Source organism: Microtus ochrogaster, linkage group LG2 (genome assembly GCF_000317375.1).
Source record: "Microtus ochrogaster isolate Prairie Vole_2 linkage group LG2, MicOch1.0, whole genome shotgun sequence".
In the NCBI taxonomy this organism is placed as follows: Eukaryota; Metazoa; Chordata; class Mammalia; order Rodentia; family Cricetidae; genus Microtus; species Microtus ochrogaster.
Genome location: NC_022028.1, coordinates 44,623,481 through 44,643,593, shown reverse-complemented (window position 1 = coordinate 44,643,593; position 20,113 = coordinate 44,623,481). Strand labels below are relative to the sequence as shown.

The 20,113-nt window shown below is 39.0% G+C and overlaps 1 protein-coding gene across 1 annotated transcript in view; it reads right to left on the bottom strand.

Moving 5' to 3' along the window:
- The window catches only part of Pcdh15 (protocadherin related 15), a 1,155,509-nt gene that overhangs the window by 324,546 nt on the left and 810,850 nt on the right, over positions 1-20,113 (bottom strand). Inside the window, exon 7 of the mRNA XM_026785470.1 lies at positions 5,925-6,085. Coding sequence (XP_026641271.1) covers positions 5,925-6,085 — 161 coding nt within the window. The remainder of the gene's footprint in view (positions 1-5,924; positions 6,086-20,113) is intronic.

The window sequence follows — 20,113 nt, the reverse complement described above, 5'->3', positions numbered from 1 at the left end:
AAGAGCTAGTTCCAGGACAGGAACCAAAAGCTATGTAGAAACCCTGTCTTGAAAATTAAAAAAAAAAAAAGGAAAAAAAAAAGAAGCAAAAACCAAACTGAACACAAAGGAAAATAGAGAAAAAAAAAAGATTGACAAATCAATGTTTGAAAATTAACTAAGAGTTCATATTCATTCAACCTCTTAACAAATGTTTTCTAATCAAATTCAAATATTTGGAGCTTGGTAATTTTTTATATTTTTCTATAAAACGTTTATTAAAATAATTAGCCTATTTTAAAACTTTAAATTTTGAGATATTTTATTTACATTTAAATTTACTTTGTGCTCTACATAATCATGGTTCTACAAAGATGGAATCATGAATTAATTCAGTGAGCAGAGAGCACACGACTTAGACTTCTATCTCAAGAAAACATTTCCATTATTAGCAGCTTAAAAAGCAAGCATAAGAAGAAGCACATTTGGCATGGCCTTATCTCTCTTCTGTGTTATAGTTCATTCAGACAAATGACTGTTTAGTTGGTCTTCATATCAACACAATTTGAAAAAAAAATCAATAAATACAGTCAACTTATGAACTGGATATTCATTACAGAAGAAAGAAACTTGGACTCTTTCCCTCAAATTTATAAAAATATTCCAAATGAACCAAAGGTCTGAAGGTACAGTTTCTAAAGCTAACTGCTAAAATGAAAGAGGTTTGACATTGACCTTGAAGGCATTGGCATGGTGACTGCTTTTCATGATAATATTCCCCAAAGCAGAGGAAACAAAAGCAAAGTCTTACAAATGGGTATAGGATACATCAAGCAAGAAGATTTGATATTGCAAAGGAGAAAACCAACAGGGCAGTATAGGTTTCATTTATTAATAGAATAGGAGAAATTGCCAAGTAGTTACCCCAAAATGTTAATATCAGGATATATGAAGAATTCAAAAGATTCGATATGACAAAAGTCCAAAAAACTCAACCAGAAATATGCAAAAATTATGAATAGACACATCTCAGAAGAAAGTTCAAATGGCCAAAAAAGTTTTGAAGAGGTGATAAATTCTGTCAGTTTAGTTATCATGGAAATGCAAGTCCAAGCCTCACTGAAGCTTCCCTCAACTAGAATGCCTCTGAAAAAGAATACAAAAGGTAGCAAGTGCTACTGATAAGTGAAGAAGGACTGCTCACACCCTTTTGCTGGGGAGGCAAATCAACGCAAACAGTGTGGGAAAAGTGTGGAGCTTCCAGGAGCCTGAATCTAGCACAAGGCACAGCTATCCCCCTTCTGGATATTTATCAGAGGAAAGATGACCTCAACATATCAAAGAAAAGCCTATGCCTGCTGTGGAATTACACTCAGTATTCAGAGTAAAACTACTGATTTACTCTGGGTGTTTATTACACAGCAGTGGATAGAGAAAATGTGGTACATAGGCACAACAGAAACTTTCCTTAGACATGGAAGGAAATGACACTCTATCACACAGCAAAACTGAAGGCCTTAAAGGACTTTACGGTGATGGAAATCAAATTAGATAGCTGAAGAGATGTACTGGTGCTCTCTCAGATATGAATGTCCTAGATATAGTAGGTTGGAATTGAAGATAGTGAGTACCAATTGAAGAGAAGGATAGTGGTGGTGGGTGGGGGCTGGCAACAGAGGACCACAATTTAAACATTGTTCTTCCTATAAGTTGGTTTGTGTGTGTGTGAGTGTGTGTGTGTGTGTGTGTGTGTGCTTTTTACTTGGATTTGACATTAGAAATTGTATACATGTATTGAAATATCACACTAAAATTCACAAATGTGTGTATTTAAATATACAAGGAAGGCAAGGAAAACTGTTACTGTGGAGCTGGGAGGCGTGGATATCAAAAGCTAGAATAACATGTGACAATAAAGAACACAAAGGCAGAGAAGAAGCTGATCTGCAGGGAAGAGGGTAAAGGATGCATAGAGAAAGACAGACAGCATCACAGGGGCCCAGACCAAGAAATATAGAAGCAGATATACAAAATGACTGGGACCAGGACCAGACTGGCTTCTTCTGGAAATACAACAGTTTTCTAAAAAAATTTATCATGATCTTAATATTCATTATTGTTAATACTCACCTGTATCTACTTGTGTTTATTTGATGTTATTTTTCTGCTTTTTTGGCCAAAATATTGATTTTTCAAATCTTAGGAAAGTATTATAGTATGCCTAAAATACAGGAGATTTGTGTCCTCTAAAACATATCAGTAGCAGATTTTTTTTTTTCTTTAATGCTTTGAATGAATGCAAAGCCAGTCTGTAGCATGGAGCTTGGCAGTTGTTTCTAGAATCAAACATGATCATCAGGTCTGTCTGGATGTAAAAAGCATTCATATTGTTTATTATGGCTTATTATATTCATAATATGAATGAACCAAATTATTTGGCAACAACCTCAAGAATTATATTTCTGAAAATACTCCATGTTTAACAGGAAAGCATAGTTTGGTTTTCATTCACAATAACTACCTCCTTTATAATAGTGTGTGCTTTATCAGTATTTACAGTTTAGAAAGGGATATAGTCTAAATTATTTAAAATTTAATATATGTGCATCTGTATTCACATATATTGTACATTATCATATTAAATGTCATCTCAATGTGATAAACAGGTACTCTAACTTTGTTCAAATGAGTTGTTACAGCTTTTTAGTAGAAACTGGTAGCAAGGAATATGGTTAAGAATAGCCACTGGTTAGTCTGACCCAAGACCTTCACCCTACACTGCCACTTCAGACCCATGTGGGGACCAAAGTCACAGCTTTCTTGCCTTGTCTGAAGAAGGACCCTAACCCCTCACCACCCACGAACCCTCCAGGCCCAAACAGAAGCCACATTGCTGCATGTGTGAGTCCTTGCTGAGTCTCAGTTATCTCATCCTATTTGCTGCTGCTGATATTAGATATGAAATCCCAAACATTCTACCACAAAACTTCTAGAGACAATCAAAAATTTTGGCTAAACCGTATCATCATGATACATCAACTTACAAAAAACCTGTACCCTTTTTATATGTCAATAACAAACATTCTGCAAAAAAAGGGTTCATGGGAACTCTTTCATCTAATAATAGCTTAACGACATATATATGAATAAACATAACTAATGAGGTGAAAAGCTTTTATGATAGAAACTTAAGTCTCTGAATACAGAGATTGAGGAAGAAGCAAGAAGTGTAGACTGCCAGTTCTCATGAGTTGGTAGAATGTTGTGAAAATATGATCTTTCTACCAAAACGAATTTAAAGACTCAATGTGATAAAAATCAATACATATAACTTTCTGCGAGGAAATAGGGAAAATATTTTAGAATTCATATGGAAGAACAAAAGACCCCACAGAAATATGCAATTCTGGGCAGAAAGAATGATTCCGGAACGATTACCACACCACATGACAAGCTATCTTACAAAATTATGGTGGTAAACACAACATGGTCCTATCACAAAACCAAAAACATGAAACAATGAAATAAAAAAAAAAAAGAAAGACCAAAACACAAGTTCCCTTAACTACAGCCATCTCATGTTGGACAGAGATCTCAAACATACACACTGTAGGAAAGATAGCATCTTCAACCAGATTGTGGTGGGAAAACCTGGAAGTCCAGTTGTAGAAGAAAGAAATTAAACGTATATCATTCACTGACACGGACATCACTTTCAAACAGATCAAAGACCCCCACTGTGAAACCTGACATGCTAATGCTTCCAGAAGAAAATATATGCACTACCCTGGAAGATATAGGAATAGGAAAAGGACTTTCCAAATAGGGCTCCATTTTTTTTCAGGAAATAAAAGTTACAAATTGATAAATAATGTCATTTATAAAGAAAGAAATAGAACCAAAAAAATCAATCAAGTGAAAACCCCAGAAAATGCACCTATTCATCTGATGGAAGATTAATTTTAAAGAACTAATTTCAAGAGAACAAATAGCCCAATTTAAAAAATGCACCTCAGATATCAATGGATAATTTTAACAAGAAGGAATAGAAATTGTTGAGAAATATCTGAAGGAGTTTCAGCATCTTTAGCAATTAGGGAAATGTACATTAACTGCAATGTCATCTTATGTGAGCCAAAATGGCTCAGATCAACAAGATAACTGATAATAAATGTCTGTGAGTGTACAGGGAAAGGAGAGCTCTCATTCACTGTTGATGGGAGTACAAACTGGTTCAGCTACTGCAGAAATCAGTGTGTGTGTGTGTGTGTGTGTGTGTGTGTGTGTGTGTGTGTGTGTGTGTGGTCTCAATAAAGATAGGTCTATGTCACGAGCCATCAACTCCCCTGTTTGTCCAAATCATATCAGCATATAGGATGTTGAATCCTAGTACAGAGGTACTTGCTGTGTTCACAATGGTTAGAAAATGAAAACTGCAGATGCCGTTGATAGAAATGGATAAAGAAACTGGTATACATTACAAGATTGAAGTCTATTAAACTGCAAAGAAAATGAAAGCATGAAGTTTGCAGGAAAATAGATGGAACTGGAAATAATATTATACTGTAAAATAGCCCAGACCCAGAAAACAAAGACCGCATGGTCTCTCTTAAGTGTGGATCTTAGCTCTGTATCTTTAAATGTGCATCTTTAACATGAAGACATCTCAGAAGCCAGGAAAGTAGAAAGAGTTAGAGGGGAGAAGGAGCTATGGGCAGAGGAGACAGGGGTGTAGTAGGAATCAAGGGCTATGAATAGGGAAAGGAAGAATATGGGGTGGAGTTTAACTGGGGAGAGTGAGGAGGGAGAGATAAATAATGCTAAGGAATTTAAAAAATTCCACAGTGATACACATCAGTTTATATCTAGTAATGGAACGGAAGCCCTGATTGATTCCACAAACTGCCTGTCAGTAGGACTGTGGGAACGTCTTAGCACAGGTGGGTGTGTAGTCAGACTGCAGACAGAAAGACTTCTGCTGTGATAAGTGCAGCCCTAAAAGCAGTGTCGCAGGCAAGGGGGTAATTCCCAAGAATCCAAGAGCCAAAGATCCTACAGGAAATAGTGAACCTAGTTAAAGGCAAGTAGAGAGAGCTATTACAGACTGTGTGTGACATCCATGTCGGATGAAGGGGTCAGGTACTCAGTATCCTGCAGGGATGTGGGATCGTGAAGCTACAGAGCAATGACCAACAGCTCTGCTTTAGTTGCATCCTCAGAGCTTGGAGTTTTGCACTCTGAGGTGGGAACGCTTCTCTACACTGCTTCAGTTAACTCAGGCTACTGTGGACTCCCCTCTTTTCTTTGTTCCCAAGAAATAGGGGGACACTTGTGGTTGAGATGGGACACCGATCTTTTCAATACTTTGTCTATTCTTTCAGAATTGATGGATTGAACAACTTTAGTAGTTTAGCTGTTCTTTATGAAATGCTTCTGCCTCCCTGTCTGATAATGACCGAATAAGAATGTTGCCCAGGCTCTGGCTTGCCTTTGGTTTTTTGGCAGTCATATGAACATAGGTCCAGCCTCCTCCTTCTAGTTCTAACTGTGCTGGTTAAATGAGATGGCACACACTCACTTCTAACCTTGCCCCAAGTCAAAAGCCAAATAGCACCCTCACTTTCACACTGTTGGGAAAAAGATTTGGGATCTGTGTGATAGACCTCCTGGGTCAAAGTTCCTACTTCTTTATTCTTTGTAGCCCGTTCTTTTGTGGAGTGCTAGGACAAAATTCTTGAGTATTAAACTGGTTCCCTCAGACACAGATGCCTCCTTCCCTTCTCATTCTTATCCCAAGGAGGTATATTTTCTGTTGCTCTTATGCCCAATAAATAAAATCTAATTATATGAATAACATTTGCTATTATATAGGTAGTGCATGTAGACATTTAAATGATACTAAAGCTATAGCACAGGGACAGAGAAAAGAAAATAAAGCCACTGACGTCTCTGTCCAGAACTCTTCCGGTACTGTTCAGGAAAAGCATCTGTTTAACAGGGTCCAACAACACCCAGTAGTCCACGTTGTCCTTTAAAGAGAGCTCTATGGTGGGGTCTGGTCCTCCAGCAGTCCCCTTAATCAGCATGTTGTCCACCAGAATTGTACCTGCAAACCAAACACAGCTATTTACAACCACGCTTTACTCAAAAGCCTTCTTTAGCAAGGATTATGCTTTTAAACCCTACCGCCTCACACGTTTCTGCCAAGGCAGAGCACATTCAATATCGCACCGAGCATCCCAAAGCTGCAAATATCTATCTTCATTATGTTATTTGTCAGTAGTGTTTGAGGAAGATGCAGGCAGGGGGTGGGGAGGATTCCAGACCCTTGCAAAGTGCCACCTTGTCTCTCTTTAGCAGCACTGAATCTCCCCCGTCCCCGTCCATCACTTCTCTCAGGATTTATCACTGAATTTTTTTATCCTGAACAAAGGAAAGAAGCGTAACCACAGAGCAGGATACAAATTCCACTCCGTGAGACTTCTGATATGAAAAGAGAGAACTTGAAAATGAGAGAGGAGGAGGGGGCGAGATGCTAAAAGAGCAGCAAGATTTCCCACAGTGAGAGGTGCATCTTGTTCTTACATGTCAGAGCAGATTCAGGAAGCACAAATCTTAATGCTACCTCGTCGACACACAGCGGTAGCCGCTCATCTCTGAGATAGGTCTGGAGCGCTCAACTGTAGTGACAGACTCTCATGATTTTATATTTTAATGCTTGGTTTCTCCGTCTCCTTCTTTTTAAAAGGCAGTTCTTGAATAAATATGGAAACGAGAGTGTGCTTCTAACATTTCTTCTCTGAAAAAAGACCTCATGTGCTTTACAGATTGAAAGCGAACAGCAGGGATGCAGCTCAAATTTGTTTTTCCCCACACAGTAATGATCTCCCTGCCAATCAAGAGTGGATGATGGCTCAGAGTGGTCACTATCTGAGCTATCGCATTGCATGAACAGCATATAAAAAAAGTGACTGTGAATATAAAGATGCGCTCTTCTAAACACTAGAAGACAATGGAAATATTCAGATATTGCCTGTCCTTGCCTTAGGACAGAACACACATCTCACATAACCCGCAAATATGAACCTGGGCTTGAGAAACAAAATGTCAGATCTATCAGTCACCTCTTTAAATGTTTTTTTAATCTGCCTAGGAAACTCTGAAAGGAACTGCCTTTCTTTGTAAGTGAACCGCTTTTGTTAATGCCCGTATTCTTCACACCTTCCTAAATTCTAGATGTTACCTTCTTTTTGTTTCTTCTGCAGAATTGTCACGATAACCAGACAGGAATGTCTACCCTAAACCGTCTGTTTATCATTGAAGTACTTTTCTGTTTTTGCATCTGCACACCAACAAGAGTTGGAATAAGCCCGAAAGATGCTCTCACGCACTGAGAAGGATGGCCAGCTGTCTTTTTCAGCCTCCAACACTGCAGTGTGTACTTCTGCTTTGAAAAGCAGGTGCTGGTCTTTTGTCTTTTAACAGATGTATTTAGTTTATTTTTTTCTTAAAAACAAATATCCGTTTATTCTTTTTTTTTTCAACCACCCTTGTGTGTTTGCTAACATAATTAAATGTATGAGACAATATCTTGAGGACAGAATGGCATTCTTTTCTTTTTGTCTTTACCATTGCCAACTCAGGGTTGGACAATGTTTTTTTTTTTTTTGGTTAACTTATTTTTTATACTTAGCATTTTCTATTATTGAAAATAGATTTTATACAATATATTCTGAATTATAGTTTTCTCTCGCCTCTTTCCAGAACCTCCTCACATCACCTCTCTCATCCAAACTCAAACCATTCTCTCTCTCCTTAGGAAACAAACAGGCATGTAAGAACAATAATAGACTAAAATACAACAAAAAACAAACAAACAAACTCGAATAGGACTATGCAAGCAAGCAAAAGGAAAAGGGCCAAAAAGAAAGCTCAAGAAACACAAGCAGATGCAGACATATACATGTTCACACACGTGGGAACTCCATAAAAACACAGACTGGACACCATAAAACATAGTCCAAAGACCTGAAAGGTCAGCAGCAAACAACAACAACAACAATGTCCTTTCAAAGCATTGTGAGACAAATACTTTCCAAAAGTGCTATTGAGTTCATTTTGTGTTGGCCACCTGCTACTTAACATGGGACCTGCTTTTAAGAGTGTTCTGTAAACCCAGTGAGACTCTACCAAAGCAAACAAATTTTCGATTTGCGAGCGGTTATCCTTTGGAGACAGCTTCTGGGGTAGTTATGGGAGCATGCGTTCACTTCCATTCTCATTGCTGCAACCCATCTGACTCAGAACCTTGCAGCTCCAGTGCATGCTGCTGCAGTCTCTATGAGCCTTGCTGTGTTTACAATGTCTTATTTCCTTGGTATCATCCATCCCCTCCAGCTGTTACATGGTTTCTTCCTCCTCCTCTGCAGGGTCCCCTGAGCCCTGAGAGGAGGGATTTGATGGAGACAACCCATTTTGGATGGAATCTTCCATGCTCTTTTACTTCCTGCATGTTGTCCTGCTGAGGGTCTCTGTATTTGTTCCCATCATGTAGGAGGAAGCTTTTCTAATGATGGCTGAGCAAGACACTGGTGAGTATAGCAGAATATCATTAGGAGTCATTAATCTCTACATTCCTTTAACAGACCAATAGTGTTTGGTTTTCCCCTAGGTCCCCCGCCTATTCAGTATCAGGTGCTGGGATACCCAAGAAGTGCTAGGGATGGACTCCATTGCATGGTGTGGTCCTGAAATCTGATAAGATATTGGTTAGTTACTCCGACAAGCTTTGCGCCACCATTGCACCAGCCTATCTTGCAGGTAGCTCACCATTGTAGATTTCTCCTATGTTAGCTTACAAAGTACAATGACCATTAATCAGTAGGGATGAAGGCTCTAGGTAGGTACCAGCTCAACTCCTTTATGCTCAATGAATTGTGGAGGTTTTGTCTTCAGCAACAAGGCCTTATTATCTGTTTGTGGAGAGAAACCAAAAGCTTTGGCAATAGCCTGGATTGTTTAGGGATTACCATGGGATCCCTTTGACCAGCATCTGTTAGATAGAAGTCATTCTAGAAGTGGAGGCTTCCTTTGGTCACAAGAGATGTTTGGGACAGGGACACATAATATGCATGAATGTATGTAATACAGAGACAGTGTGTTTAGAAGTATGGCTCACAACCAGATATCCCCTGTTCATTTGCGAGTCATTGTATTTCCTTAAGTAAATGGTTGTAATGCAAATGGATCGCTCTCTAAAAATACCGAGGAAGCCTCAGGATGGAGGGGAGGACCTTTGTGTTTCTAATTAACCTAATTTTATGAAGCTTAAAAAGTATATTGTGCAGAGAGGAAATAATGGAGTGACTGGGCTCATTCCAAACTCTAATATATACATTGCATAGAGCCTCCTAGATGATGCCACGATCAATTAATTACCCAAAGGTCTCCAACCACTATGAATCCCTTCAGCTTCCCCAGTAATATTTCCCCAGTTTTACCCCTTGGAAAAATGGCATACTGCAAACTCACAGAATCTTTTGCTTTCTCTCGCATGTTATTCTACGAGAAAAACAAAACAAAGAAACAGGGAGTGGATTTCAAGATCATCAGACTAAAACAAGACTCCTCTTATGCACAAACCTTTTGTCCTATATCTTTCTGGGATGCTCACAGAAATCATCTTTCATCTGACTTTCTTTCTTTCTTCTTGGTTTAGAGACAAGTTCTATAGGAACTTGTACTTAGCATATCTACATAACACAAAGTCTTGTCGGAGGAAGTATACCTGTTTCTAGCAACTTCATTAAAAAAGTTTTAATAGAATATTAGTTGAATTGTGATTTAAACATTAGGAGGCTGTTAGCAGCCTGCCATTCTTTCTAAAGATGAATAATGATGCCTCCCCATTAAAAAATAGCTAAATGAAAACTCATACATAAAAGCATAATGCTTTGCAAAATTATGCTTTTGCTGAAATGTAAATCATTTATATATCATAAAAGAGCAAAAAATCATGACAAAATGGAATACTTCACTAAAATGTACATATTTTTAGGGAATAATACATTTTTATACTTATTTTTACTTTATGTTACTTAATAGATAGTGGGCCAAGCATTTTGTAAAATTCCATGTACAAAAGTTTGGAAATAGAGAATCACCTCCGGAAGCCAGTGAGCATTGAGGATGGTTCAGCAGTTGAAATCAGCATGGCAGTGAGGAATGAGAACGAACCCCATGGAGCTAAGTCCATGGAGCAGCGGTGCTGCCTCCTCTTGCTCGGGTACAGCTCCATTCAGAGAAGCTGAAGCATCCTTCAATTGAGCAATCTCTTCAGTAGTCACTGTGAGGCCTACCTCTTGCTTTCTTTCTTTTTTTTTTTTCTTTTTTGCACCACAGCAACATTTATTGAGAACCGGGAGGGGGTCAGTCCTTCTTGGCCACCGCCTTCCTCTTGGCGGCCAGCACGTTGCTCAGCTCCTCCCGCTTCCTCTTGGCGCGTTTGTGCATGCCCACCCGCTTCTTGACGAACCTGAGCGCGCGCTTGTCCTTGGACACCTTGAGCAGCTCCGTGGTGCGCTCCTGGATCATGTCCCGCACGAACTTGGTGTGCTTTGCCCGAGCCGCTGGCTGTGCCTCGGCTGGCTTACGTTCTTCGTCACCTTGTGGCCCTTGTTGAGGCCCACGGCCATGGGGTAGCGCAGGGCCGTGGCTGCTCCTCTCCGATGGAGGCCGCGACAGGAAGGACGGCGCCGCGCGGAACCCTGGGATATCTCTACTTTCTGTAGCCCTTGTGTGGCTAGAGCCTGTCACTTGCCTGTAACAGGAAGCAGGTGAGGAAGTGATGGGAAGATGGTTCCCATGGAGGTGTTTACAGAGCATGTGCTACACGAGCTTTGAGTGACTACCTCAGTGAGTTTCTCTCTTTGCTTGATGACTTTGATAGACCAGCTTAGGCACATGGGGGCACACATAGGGCCAGGAGCTGTGTGGAGCTATTAGGAACTATACGTGGCCTGCAACTGATTGCAATCAAGTCACTGAAGAATATACAGCTATAACCACAAAGAATAAGTAGTTTCCAGTGATCTGAGTAAGCTTGGCTGCTTCCTTAATGCTTCCTTAATCCTATGTTGCTAACAACTCTTCCATCACAGTCCTAGCAGGCTGAGTAGTGAAGGATGAGCCTCTGCTTGGTTTGAAACTTGACTGAAAGCACCCATGGAATTATAGATGTTTAAATGGAATTATAGATTATTGTTTAAAGCCACTAAGTTTTGAAACCATCATTGTGTAGTAATAGATAGTATAGGTTTTAAAGACAAAGGTCTATGTTAAAAATCTTGGCTCCAAATGATACTAACTCTGTGAGGTTTAGCAAATTTCCCAGATTCTTATAATTTCCCAGATTCAACAACAGGGTTGTTATGATACCTGAACATTATGAGTCAAGTTACATAGCTATTAATTAATACTTTTCATCTATGCCATGGGCATTGCATAGAGATTTAAGCTTACAAAGGAGTTATTATTTTTCATTAAATTGTGAGTATCGTGTATGCTATTTTTACAGAGAGATGTAATACTTTTAAATCTGAGATAAAAGTATGAAATTTAGGCTGAAGAGATGGACTAGCAGTTAAAAATGCTCTGTAATCATGAAAACCACTGTTCAGATCCCAGAATCTACCCAGCAACTGGGGGGGTTCTTGCATGCCCTCTGCTCTAGCCTTCTATCTCAAAGGAATGGAGACAAGAGGAGTATTGTAGTTTGATGGTTTCAAGCCCAACAATATATATATATATACACATACACACACACACACACACACACACACACACACACACACACACACACTGGGTTCTGCTAGAAATACTTCCTCAGAGAATGTGCATAAAGTGACAGATAACACCACATGCCATCTCTTGTTCTCCAAATGACACTAACTCACACATGTACCTACACTCACAAAGACGTAATGAAACAGAGGGTCGAAGGTACATGGATGATAGAGATAGATAGATAGATAGATAGATAGATAGATAGATAGATAGATAGATAGATAGATAGATAGATGTGTATAAAAACACAGGAAAATGGCCACATCTATGCAAAAGACTAAACAAAAACAGAAAACAGGGACAGCTTATTTTTAATTACTGTTGAGAATCTGTCACAAGGCAAAGGGTATTCTTTGCTGGTCAAAAAGAAATGCTAACAACCTAACAACCTAGCAAGCAATGGAGGTCATATTACTGAGGTCAAATGAGGTTAGGATTTGTTGACTGGATCAGGTGGAACAGGTGATAAGGTGTAAAGACCAAGTAATCACCAGCACTTCCAATTAGCAGACAGAAAAGTGAGAAAGGCTCACACCTTCCTAACCCTGCAAGACTATCATTTTTAGACCATCACACTGATGCCATCTGAAATTAAATAACTGACGTTTTCAAAAAAGATGACTCGCAAAGGCACTAGAAATGTGGCTACAAGACAAGCCTTCTCTTGCTTTCATCTTTTCTAATCTGATAAAGAATGTAGAACTTAGTCTGTTCCAGAGGGAAAGTGAGGAAAGGGGGGCCTGGAAGGCAGGCGACCTAGAGGAGAGAGAGGAGATTCGCTTGGTCATTTGCCCTCCTCCCATTTCTTTCCCTTGAGGCCTCAGTAAAGACTAAGGTGAGATGAGGTCTTCAGGGGCCGTCCCCTCAAAGCCCTCCTGCTGCTCACCAAGCATGCGTGTTCCTCTGCTCTGCTTCTATTCCTCATGTCCCCCAAACCACAGGTTTTGACAGGCTCCCAAGTATGGGACACAGTCAGTTCATACGTAATTTGTGGACTTCTTCAGCGTATTTAATATCAGAAAAGGCTATAGAAACGCTGGTGAGTTGCTCTGCTGTGAGCATAGCTTCTAATGACTTCAACTCTTTCCTATAATTTTGAATTTCTGTTTGAAGTCAAACTGTGTTTATACTGTAAACAGCTTAATGGGACACATTATACTCTCTGTTTTCTGATGGTTTCAGATTTAATGAAGCATTTCATATGTACTTAAAATACTTTATAACAAGATAACAGTATTTTAAATATATAATGTCATAGGTGAATTTGTAGGAAAAAAGCAATGTGATTTTGTTTCTAATAATTATCAGTGATTGTAGCTCTAAAATTAAATCCATTTCCTCACCTCTAAGTCTATTCAAAAACTCAACAAAAGGCACAAGGTTCTTGTAACTACACTAAATGACAGAAAAAACATCACATAGAGAGGTTTTGTTTCACACGTGAGTTTCTTCTACAAACCAGTCCTTGAAGGACTTATTAAATAAATTGTGTGCATTTTCTACTTGATTTCTAAGTATCCACATATTAGAAAAGTCAACTGCCATCTTTTTAAATCACAGTATCCACCCTGGGAAAAATCAATATGCTGAAGTCTGACCAGTAAGGAATAATAGAGGAATAATAATAGGTACAATAATAAAGAAGAGCAAAAATTTAGCTAGATGTCACAGAAGTTGCTGGCCAAGTCAAACAAACTGAATTCAATGAACTCTGTAATGACAAGTGAAGTTAACTCTCTAAGCCTTTGTGAATTTTCCATACTAAAGAGAAGTACCAGGTTAAAATCAAAGTAAGTCGAATATTTTTCTTTTAAATATTTTAAAAAATATTTTTCATTTGGTCTTTAAACCCCAGGTAAGCAGTGTGAAGTTCTAATGTAGGTTCAGAAAACTTTCTCGTCTTTACTATTAAAACTTCTATTTTCTTGGCTAACCCAACCACTAATTATCTTATTCTTTGTTATGCTCTGACACATAAGGCATTTTTCTTAATTTTCTATTGGGATGGTTTATTTTCAGTGTGGAGACCATAACTGATTTTGTATAGTCTTATAATCGACTTTGTTCAACTATTTCTTTGTTCTAGCAGTGTGCATATTTAATCAAGATTTTCTACATATATACTATATTTTAGAGAGGAAGCTTATTTAACTTTATAGAATATCAGCAGAGAATTTACAGTCTTTTAAACAACTTTTAAAATCTTTGTTCTGGGCTGGAGAGATGGCTCAGTGGTTAAGAGCATTGCCTGCTTTTCCAAAGCTCCTGAGTTCAATTCCCGGCAACCACATGGTGGCTCACAACCATCTGTAATGAGGTCTGGTGCCCTCTTCTGGCCTGCAGACATACATGCAGAAAGAATATTGTATACATAATAAATAAGTAAATAAATAATAAAATAAAATAAAATCTTCGTTCAACAATAATCCATTATTATTGAAAACACTACCAGAAAGTAATTGTCTATTTTTCTGTAAATATATTTCTATCACCAAAAATAAAGCAGTGATAGCTAGTTTATTTAGCTGCTCCTAACACTCAAAAAGAAAAATATTTGTTTAAAATATAGGTAAAGGATATAAATAGACACCTCTCCAAAGAAGGTTCATTATCAACCAAAAATGACTATGAAAAATTCTGGAACTTTATACTCAGTAAGGAAAATCAAGCCAGAACTACCATGAGTTCCCTTTCCTACCTATTAGAATAGATATCAACACCACACTCAAAGCACAGAAGGACAAAATGTGAAGCACTGCTTAGAATGTGGTACTTGGGCTGAGGAGATGGCTCAAGACTCTTCTGTAGTAGAAACATAATGATCTGAGTTCAAGTTTTCAGAAAGCATGGACCAACCTGGGGATGGCAGCATGTGTGACCTGTAGGCCTAGAATTTGGGAGCCAGACAGAGGAGGATGGTTGAGGTTTCCTGGCCTGTTGATAGGGCAGAACTTAGGCAGAGAGAGCTAGGCTGTATGCTGGAAAGAAGAGGCAGAGGGAGAAGCCAAGGATCCTCCACCTGAGACGGACACTGGTGAAAATCTTGCCGGTAAGACACAGCCACTTGGAGATACACAGATTAATGAAGATGGGTTAAATTAAGATGTAAGAGTTAGCCAATAAGAAACTAGAGCCTAATGGGCCAAGCAGTGATTTACTTAATATAGTTTATGTGTGGTTATTTTGGTTCTGGGTGGCTGGGACAAACAAACAGCCTCCTCCTACACCCACCATCTTCACTCCACAAAAATAGCAGTCTAAAGGAGACTGGGAATGGAAAGCTACTTGGCCCTGTGGTCTGGAACATTTTCAATTCCACTTTACCTCACCTGCTGCTTAGCTGAACATTCAGGGGACAGAGGCAGCCAGGTCTGCTTCAGCAAAACCATCTCACTGAATATGAATTATTTCTTGCTGAGACACTGTGGTCAACTTTTCCAAGGGAAATTTCTTAATTCCTGTTGAGATCAGGGCACCATTCCATCACAGCCTCCTCTACTACCTTGCCCATGTCTTGGATAATGCTATAAGCAATGGAGATCCTCATGGATGTTCGATGCTTCTCCCAACAATGTGTTTGCTAAACTCCGTTGCTATGCATGACTCCTGGCCAGGCTGGAAGAGTATGTTAAAGAGTGGCTTTCAGGCTATGCATAAACATGAGTCTACTCCACATTTCAATCGCCCTGAAGCTTTCAAGTTCTCTAACTTGGTGCTTCTGGACTGTAATGTGTCTATGACTCACTAGGGATCTTGTTAGAGCGACAAGCTCTGACTTCGTAAATACAACTCTGGCCTCAAGTTGATGGTGCTCATTCTCTATAAATCTTGATTTGTGGAATCATACCTTTTAGCCTTTTTTCCCTTTAAATGTTATCCCGGACAGAGGCCTCAGTTTCATACATAAACTTACTAGAAATGTTTATCTGTGGCTTTTTTTATGTCACACTATGCCTGAATTAGGACCTCAGAGAAAGGGGATCAGGCACCTGACTTAACAAGACAACCACATGTTTCTGATGCTCCGTTGAGAACCTGAATTTGCAATAAGCTGGAAAGAATGGAAAATTTTGAACTCTTCAACTGTAGGAAGCAACCAAGAACTCAGAGTAGTCCAGCAGTCTATTAATACTACCTTTGACAGTGTAGCCTACATATTCAACACATTCCATAACGAATCCAAGTAAATAGACTCAGGGAAATGATTAAGCATGATCAAGTTTAAAATCATGAGCTGGTAAAGAAATTACCCATGTTCAGTGAGTATGGGACTATTAATTATAAACATCACAGTCTAGGTAATTAGTAGGAAAGTGAGTCTACCTTCATGGTCAGAGAGGTACATGAGATTTAGAGGTTCAAGTGTGACTATATCATTCTCATCTGTTTTAATGTCTCGCTTGTTCCTGGTCATGTTTTCATTGCCTTTGTTTCTAGGTTAAAAGAAAAGAAAGGGCTGGGGATGCATGTGGTCCTAAATCTGTCAAACATTTACCAATGCTCAAAGATGTAGGGCTCCTTCAAAGCTGTCCGGGAGACATACAGGTTCCCCATGGATATTCTTGTTGTATTTCATAGATGTTAATTTCACCATTTTTTTGGTATGTAGATTTTCTAGGATTGCAATATGACCATAATTACTACTGTTGTCATGGTGATTAAATGCTTCAGCCACTTGAGCGTCCAATGTTCTACACCTGCACTTCATCTTACGCTATTGCGGGTGCTAATTTGGGTAATTGTGATGTTATGGTTGGCACGGATTAGCCACATGCCATGTAGATCACCCACCTTGAAGAGAAGAGCATATTTCCAGCTTTTCAAATGTATGCGCAACGCAATCCAAACATTTTATTATGATATTTATTTATTTATGTCTCTTGGAGGCAAGTCTAAGTACCAATTACAGTATCAGTGTGTCAGCAAGAAAATGTCAACTGCCAATCCTTGAAGTCAGTGTGGGGTCAGCACAGGAACACTTAACAGGGTGGAGCAAGAGAAACTACACATGATACAGACATGAACTGGTACAGCAAGGAACACAGAAGGGAAATGTTATGAAAATAAACAAAAAAAATGAACATAACAGAATCACAAACAACATCTCACAATGCCAGCCACTGTGAGAAGCTTTCACTTGCAGAGAAACTTTAATCCCAGCACCGTAGGAACAAGCTTTTGTATGCTACTGAGTCACCAATCACTCAGTTCAGTCTCCAGCTACTAAGATCAGCACCATTACACAGCCGAGCATTCCCTCCTCATACAGCTCCTCTCACTTCCTGAGCATCTCACCTTCTGGCTGACTTCTTTCTCATCTGTGTTCCTTTCTGATCTCCTTGCTCAAACTTTCTAGTTTCCATGGCATAATCTCTATCATCCGTCCTTCCCATTGTCTTATGAGTCCTATGTATGCAGTTGACTCATGATACCTTAGCATGCAATCACCATCTACACTGCTTTCCTACTCAAAACCTCACCCCCTGATCTCCACAGCACCACTCACGGGCGTCATGTGACTCAAGCCGAGCACTGACTAGAAGGAGCCAGGCGGAGGGTCTTTCCATACATTTTTCTTGTTGTTTTTCTTTCATCAGTTTAAGTGCTCTCCATTTTACCAGGGTGAAGTTTATTATTTATCATTATCCAATCCCTATCACACCTCTTACCCATTTATTAGAAAAGAATATATCTTAAATATAACCAGGACTGGATAAATTTAAAAATTGTCTTAACAGCTTGGCCTGTGCCAATTCTCTCATGGTTATTGCAGTAAATCCCCAGAAGGTCTTCATGCTGCAGACTCTACTCTGCCTTAGTCTATTTTCAACACACCTGCTAAAATTAGCCTTCAAATATATGCCAGCTCAAAATTCTCTAATGGCTTCTAATGCCCCAGAAAATAGAAGCTAAATCCTTGCACTGCTCCTAAATGTCTAACAGGATTTTGTCCTTTCAGTCTCTCGAAGGCTGCTATTTTCTAAATCACACCAGCTACCTTCTCTACTTAGGCCTCTTGCCTTGTGCCCCACACCTAACTCTTCCCTTGCTGCCAGGCCTCTATGAGATCATCTCACTCATGGCTTCTCTCACTATGCTACTGATTTCTTCAAAATCCTGTTCACATTTCTCCAACTCCTATTTTTCTACTCCATCTAGTAAATATTTCATGGATTAAGGAAAAGTAGAGTGTTATTATATAGTAGGTTTTTAAATTAAATTTAAAAACACTTTGAAACTTTGGGCTGGAGATACGCTTGTTATTGGTGGTTATTAGGCTTAGATTTATAGCATATTCCACCAGAAATGGGTAAATAGTTTTCATAGCATTAATTTCACAATTTGATACATAGGTTCAGATTAAGGTGAAATTTATTATTATGAAAGAATTATGTAAATATTGCTTTCATATGCTCATTAAAATATTAGAATGTTGATATAATTAGTCAAATCTACTTGAAGCTTTATTCTTATAACTCTGTCTACTGGTTAGTTGGAAATAATGAACAATTGAGAGAAGTTCATATATCACATACACATTCCCTAATTATCTTATTTATAAAAGAAACAATAGGAACTCACAAAAAAAGTAAATACACAAGAGTTTATGTTTGTTATTCTCAGGATAAGTGTATTTTATTAAAGAAAGATCTCAGTATCTCAAAGAACCATAACACACATGACAGAAATTGCGTACTATTTTTTACATTGTTAAATACTATTTCATTATTGGTATTTGTGCCATTTGATGGTAATACATCTTTTATATTGAATTGTAATTACTTTCTTCACCTACTGTCTTCTGATAATGCTTGAGAAATGTGAACGTTCTTGAGGACTGGTTCATTACCACCTCTCTGACCTCTGCCTTTCAATCAGTACATCCTCACACCACCTCTTTCTATCTTCACAATGGGGAAAGTCAACGTGAACTCTAATATCAACACCACTGCTCTCGTTCCATCCAATCCTTAAGACTACACTCACATCACAGATCGAGAGCATGGTATGTTGACTGGAAACACAAGAAAACCCACTCAGAAATATGGCCCCACACATAAACATGTAGAAGCAGGAATGTGAAGACAGATTGAGAGGAGATGAAACATCCCAACAAAGGAGGTTAGATTTGCTTTCACAGCACAGAACTTTTACACAATATCAATGTCAGCTTGAATGTAATGAACAGGACTCCACTTTCCCATCAATAGCGAATATTCACAGGCATGGTGCTAATGTCACAATCAATTTGACTAGGCTGAGAGAATTTTTCCTACGGAAGGGAGGAAACATTTGTGCGAAAATGAAGACATCTTTTATTTTTCCCTTAAGGATTTAACAACTTAATAAAACTTCCTGTGAACAATTTCATGTGTTTGTACAATTCACAATGCTAGTAGAAAGGAAAAGAGAGCATAGCACCCTAAGGTGCTTCCCTCACCCCCATGTCTTTCCACAAAGGAATGATCCATCTGTCAAGAACCATGGTAGGAACTAGAAATGCTTCCACCTCAAAGTATGGGAAAGGGAAGTGAGTGATAACATTTTTTATCATCAATATGTGATTAAAAATTCAATACAGCTTTTAAGATCTGAGCATTATGTTTAAAAATATAAGTTGCTGTTTTCTTGGTTTTGTGTTTTGTTTTTTAAAGTACTTTAGGTACAAGAATTTGGCAAATCTCCTTTACGCTTGACTTAGAAGCTTTCTAGTATCAGCCTCGGTCCATGCAAACTGTCAGCAAACTCTTCCCTGATCTCCCTAGCTCTCTGAAAGGTGAGAGTCCATTTACCAGGTTGTTGAATGGGCTGTTCAACCACCTCTTCCGTAGCTATGCTATGGGAATTCCTGAAATTCTTGTCATCTTTACTATTGATTGTCTCATTCTGTGGCAAAAGCAACTTGCAGAAGGTTTATTTGGCTCAAGGTTTGAAGGGTACAATCCATCCCGACAGGGGAGGCAAAGCAGCAGATTATATGGCACCCATAGTCACATGGCACCTATGGTCACATGGTACCCACAGTCACAAAGCAGGGAGAAGAATGAATTTCCTTTTCCTTGTTTATTCTGTCTGCTATACCAGCGGTGAGAGGGTGTCACCCATATTGAGGAGGGGTTCTTACGTCATACTCCCAGGAAGGACACTCACAGACTTACGGAAAGCCATTTATCTCTTTAATACCCCAGGCATTTTGTGTCCTATGAAACCAAGTCTCCCTCTTGTCAACCTGTCATATACAACACACCTGCACTACTGTATTGAATGCTAAGGCTCTCATCCTTAGTGA